Source organism: Nanorana parkeri, unplaced genomic scaffold, assembly GCF_000935625.1.
Source record: "Nanorana parkeri isolate BGI_ZX_2015 unplaced genomic scaffold, ASM93562v1 scaffold219, whole genome shotgun sequence".
Classification (NCBI taxonomy): Eukaryota; Metazoa; Chordata; class Amphibia; order Anura; family Dicroglossidae; genus Nanorana; species Nanorana parkeri.
In genome coordinates this window covers 496,701-501,790 of record NW_017306487.1, presented here as the reverse complement: position 1 = coordinate 501,790, position 5,090 = coordinate 496,701, and the positions used below count along the sequence as shown (strand labels likewise).

General features: G+C 42.3%; 1 protein-coding gene across 1 annotated transcript in view; it reads right to left on the bottom strand.

The window, feature by feature from the left end:
• Positions 1-3,239: 3,239 nt before the first annotated feature.
• TOPBP1 (topoisomerase (DNA) II binding protein 1) overlaps positions 3,240-5,090 on the bottom strand; it is a 40,279-nt gene continuing 38,428 nt past the window's right edge. The window contains exons 27-28 of the mRNA XM_018555952.1: positions 3,605-3,766; positions 3,240-3,503 (exon numbers count right to left, since the gene is read on the bottom strand). Of these exons, the coding sequence (XP_018411454.1) occupies positions 3,369-3,503; positions 3,605-3,766 (297 nt within the window). The 3' untranslated portion in view covers positions 3,240-3,368. The remainder of the gene's footprint in view (positions 3,504-3,604; positions 3,767-5,090) is intronic.

Here is a 5,090-nt window from a genome sequence, read left to right as displayed (position 1 = left end):
AATCAAGGAAGGAAAGAGTGCGTGCCCCAGGTACCTAGATACTGGTTACCAATGCCTGGTCACTGTATAACGTTCACAAACATTGCCACTCCTTACTGAGTGAAAACTACATCATCAAAAGCCACAGAGGAGGAAAATGAACAGTTTTTCTCAGCAAGCCCGAGTAAAAATAAAAGGAGAGTTCCCCCATATGGCCAACTTGTGAAATACATAAAGTACAACAAGCACAGGTCACCATAGCAACACAATGAGGCCCCTTAATATATATAGGTCCTTGTGCCTGGAGGAACCAGAAACATCAGTGACACCAATGTAAAGTACAAATGTCACAAGTTTCTGAATAAAGCCAGTAGTAAGACAGAGTAGGAAAGGGGAAAAAAAAAAAAATCACTTTCACACAGTGCCCTGCTTATGACAGTCTGTTCTGACAGTTGTACCTTGGACAGATTCAGACACGATATCGGAAAGAATCCCCAACACAGCATTAGTCTGCCACATCCAATCATGAAGGCGAGTCTTCAGAGACGCGGCCAGGTGAAAACTGCATCAGCTCTGGACTGACAAATTCACGGGAAAACCCCCCAGGCCTGACCTGAATAGCCAAGTCCTGTGTGAACTAGAACACAAACACTAGTCACTGCTTACATGCAGGCCTGTCGCAGAGGGAACACCAGTATAGATAATGAACTGGGAACCTGCGCTGCCTGTCTAGATGGAGACTTTTCCAGGGTTTTGTTGGCTGACTGGTGAAACTACCCAGGATTTCATACATCCAGCATGACTCTACCAGCAGCTGTTTTATAGTAAAAAAAAAAAGCTTCCAAGCTGCATTGCTGAAAAACAGTTGTCCACTCTTCTGAGGACACTAGCAAACACTGAGGCATAATGTTTGTGGTGGGGTTATCCTGTGCTGGCTACTGACTTTGTCGCCAGTGTTAATTTTTCTTGTAGGCGGCAGTATAACCCGCCAGTCTAAGAATACCCGTGTCCCTCAAAGGACAAGAAAGAAAACATAGCAGCCGCTCGGCACAGAGCACTGTTTGCTGCCTGAAAACACACAGTCCTGCTGCCTCCAGAGCATATGAAATAACCACAGCCAGCCTATTCAATGTAAAATGGTGAGTCTTCAGAGGATGAGTCAGACTTGCCAGCATATGCCATTGTTCTGGATCTGGAAAGCTTTCTGCAGAGACTCCCTATACTGAACAGAAGGATGTACTAGGACTGGGATATCCTGCACTCGATGACTGAATGGAGACACTTCCAGGAATAGTGAGATCTGGCTTGACTCCACCAACAGCTATTGATTAAACAGAAAAGAACTCAAGAAGCCTTAAAAACAGCACATCAGAGAGAAGATGTCCATCTTCCTGAGCACCCTAAAGCATGGCTGGAGAGGGATGAGGGAAGAATTATAGCCCCTAGGGTTGGGCTACTGTTTTTTGCATGGATGTGAGGCCACTCACCCAGCAGAGGAGAGAGAGCACCAGTGACCGATCGTTATTACAGTAAGCTCCTGCATAGAGGCCATGTTTCACTCTGGATCACTGCAGAGATGTGGAAGCAATACACAATGCACACCATGATTCAAGTAAGAATATACTTCACTCTTGTAGACATTATTTGCTTATCCCAGAATTCAGCTTGAACAACTGGAAAGGCCACAAAGAGAAAGTTATTATTATAAGTGCTGCTGATAGGAAATCCCACAAACCGAAATCTGCTGATTGCACTCAATAAAAACTAGTTAAAAAGGAAAAATGTACAATTGTCTAATATTTGTTTATTTCCTTTATACCAACATTACAATCAAGAGGTAGTGTTTTATATACAAGTACACAGAATGAATGGAAAATATCAGCATTATAAAATAATAAAAAGGGACATTTATGTACATATTACTGCAATTGTTCTACATGCAGCAGCATCAAACCAGCCCAATTTCATCTGTAAAAGCCTCTCGGAAGATGTGGGTGAGAAGACGGGTCAGTATACCAAATGTCTGTGGTGTGCCTTCGTGGTCACAAGTGCTGCCGTTAGGAAAATATGTATAAATCCTTCTGTATATATAGTTTTAACAATGTCTGCTTTTAGCAGACCTAAGCATTCCTGGGTATATACAGACAGCGCACTTACCAACATGGATCATGGTAACAGCTTGCCTAGTGAAATGTGCTATACACTCCTGAGACACCAGAGCAGAGCTTACAGCTTGACAGATCTTGTCAAGTGTATTTGTAAGAGGAACAGTATATTTTGTGCCAACTCTTGCTAGGGCTTTTTTTTTTAGGTGTAACCACTTGAAACAAAGTTCAGCCACTTTTTTTTTTGTGTTGGACAGAGTGGGAATTGGTCAGATTTGTAATACTGCCATATTGGAATCCCCCTTAATGGGGGCATGCTTGCTGTGTGGTCACTAAACAAAGAAGTGAAGAAATGATTCCTCTGTGCAGAGCAATAAAAGCACCCCCCCCCAGAGTGGGGAAGGGTTGGACCTTTATCAGATACTGCTCCTTGTGTCGTCCACATCCTGAGTGGTCACAAGGACAGGAAACCATACCAATAGGGACATAGTAATAAACATGCGACAGAGGTTCTACCTTTACCTACTCTATTGAACAAAAAACGCGTTACACTTCCTGTTCACAACTTTCCTTTTTGTGTACAGTGAGCTGTGCATATGCAGCTCAGGTGTACAAAAGTGTACATCTGCTGGGTGCCGGGGAAAAAATGAACTCCCTTGCAACTCTAAAGTTGGCTTGCAAATATCTGCTGTGTGGTTCTGTCAGGTTCTCGTCATGATAGAAAGTAATAGGAAAAGAGCCAAGATCTCAGGGTAGCTGATGTGAGCTTTGAAGACGCGTTTTCCCCAAATATCTGTGTGCATAGTCTGGGCCACATAAGATAAATGTACTTTCTCATGGCAAGTTTTTAAGAGCGCTCGGTCAGTGAAGTAAGAGTTTTCTGTGCCACCAAACTCCTCCATAACACTTCTCATTCCCAATCCATCCAAGGCAAGGTTCCTAATGGTAACAATGTTTCTGAAACAAAACAGGCCAAGCAAGCACTGTAAGCTGTACAGGTGCATCTCTAGCTAAACCGGTCACTTCAGGTACCCAAAGCTAAAGAGTATTGACAGACGTTCTTTTTTAAGAACAACTGCAAGACATACAGCATAGAGAGTGCAAAACGCATTAGTTGCTGTTAATCACATGTAAGTATGATGTACCGGCAAAGTAGCCCCGCTACACGACTATGTTTATACTTCATGAAATGCTCAGTTGGTGGAGCTGATTGCTATTTTATGCACACATTTACAGATATAAGACGACACACATAGAATCTTAAATAAGGGGAATGTTAAAATCCTAATCGTAACACAGTCTGGAGCGTTTGACATCAGTGTTCTCCCCAGAGTTTTTCCTCTTATGGGAATTCCCCGTCACTTGAAGAGAAGAAACTGCGTCAGGAAGGCAGTATTTGCTGGCAGGAGGCGGCGGGTCCTAAGAAGAAAGAAATGCTTTTAAACTGGAATATATTGTTGGACCAAGAATCAGCTTTGATGTGCTAAAACTAGATCAATAAAATTGCTAGTGTGACAAACCTTCATGAGGTAATCCGCTATGTACTCTGGTTTTAAACAGTTCACTCCTTGTGCTGCAGCTTCTGCTACACTGACTCTGGCGTCTTCAGGTTTCAGTTTACCAAAGTCTGCAAACAGGTGCGATGCCTCTTTAAACAGAGAGGACGAGTAGCCAACGAACACCTATAAGCACATGCAGAATGGAGAACAGAATCTTAACTATTCATTAACATTCAAACGGATTAAACACACTGGGCCTTATTTACTAAAGGCAAATAGACAGGAGCAGAGATAAATTACTGTGGTGCGTTTTCACTGCAGAAAATCACATGAGCAAGCATAGCGAACGGGATCTCTTAGCCTAGCTAGCAAATAGTACACCGATGTTCTATGTGTACCACGTTGTCCCAGAGTGCTGTATACATGGAAAATCCAAATAATCCAGATTTTTGTTTTTATCTTCTGTTTTAATAAAATGCACTAAAGAATGAATACATCAACATTTTACCTGAACATACAAGAATAAAAAATAAAATGAATGCAGTAAGTATCACTGCTTTTCTGGGCGCATGTCAAAAAGACTTGTTTGCTGTACTTTTAGAGCAAGGCAAACTACTGTATATGTGAGTATTTATTAACAGAACCTCCATTCCAAGCATTAGCTTATAAAATTGTGTACGTGTGCTTGCCCTGGCCTTAACAGACGTATATGTGCACTGTGATACCCCAACACTGCGTGCCCTACGGCTGTTCCTACATGAAATAAAACTGAAGTTTCAGAGATAAACCCAGAAAAACCGAATGGAAGCTCACTTTTTTTTTTTTTTACATTTTAGGCATGTAACCTCTTATGTGTGCTCGTCCGGACACTGTAATGCACAAAAACACCAAAAACACACTTCTCACGTATACATACTGTATATATGCTATAGCCTGCGTCTGTGCACATCGCAGGAGCACAGTAATTGTGTGGGGGGATATTTTCTTGGCACACTTTGGGCCCGTGATGCTATCATGTCAATATGGACAAAATCTCTGAGGAATGTTTCCAGCACCTTGTTGAATCCATGCCACAAAGAATGAAGGCAGTTCTGAAGGCAAAACGGGGTCAAACCCAGTACTAGCAAGGTGTGCCTAATAAAGTGGCCGGTTAGTGTAGATGTCCATTATGTGTTTCTCCGCCATGTCAGAAATCTTCCTTCTCTGTGCCTCTGCCTCTCATAAATCATCTCTCCGCTACTTTAAACTCTTTCAGAAAACTTTTCTTACTCTCATGTAACCCAAATTGCCAAATCTTCTCTCGTCTCTCCCACCCTCATTCATTTCTCTCTATGTTGTCCCCCTCCTTCTCCTCCCCAGTCTCACAAAGCTTCTCTCATAAACCTCTCTGAGCAGCCGAACTTGTAAAAGCTCTCTGCGACCAAATGCTGTTCTCCTACACATTCATGAACCCATATAACACTAGATTATAATACAGCCGCACATTTCAGAAACATATATGACTAGG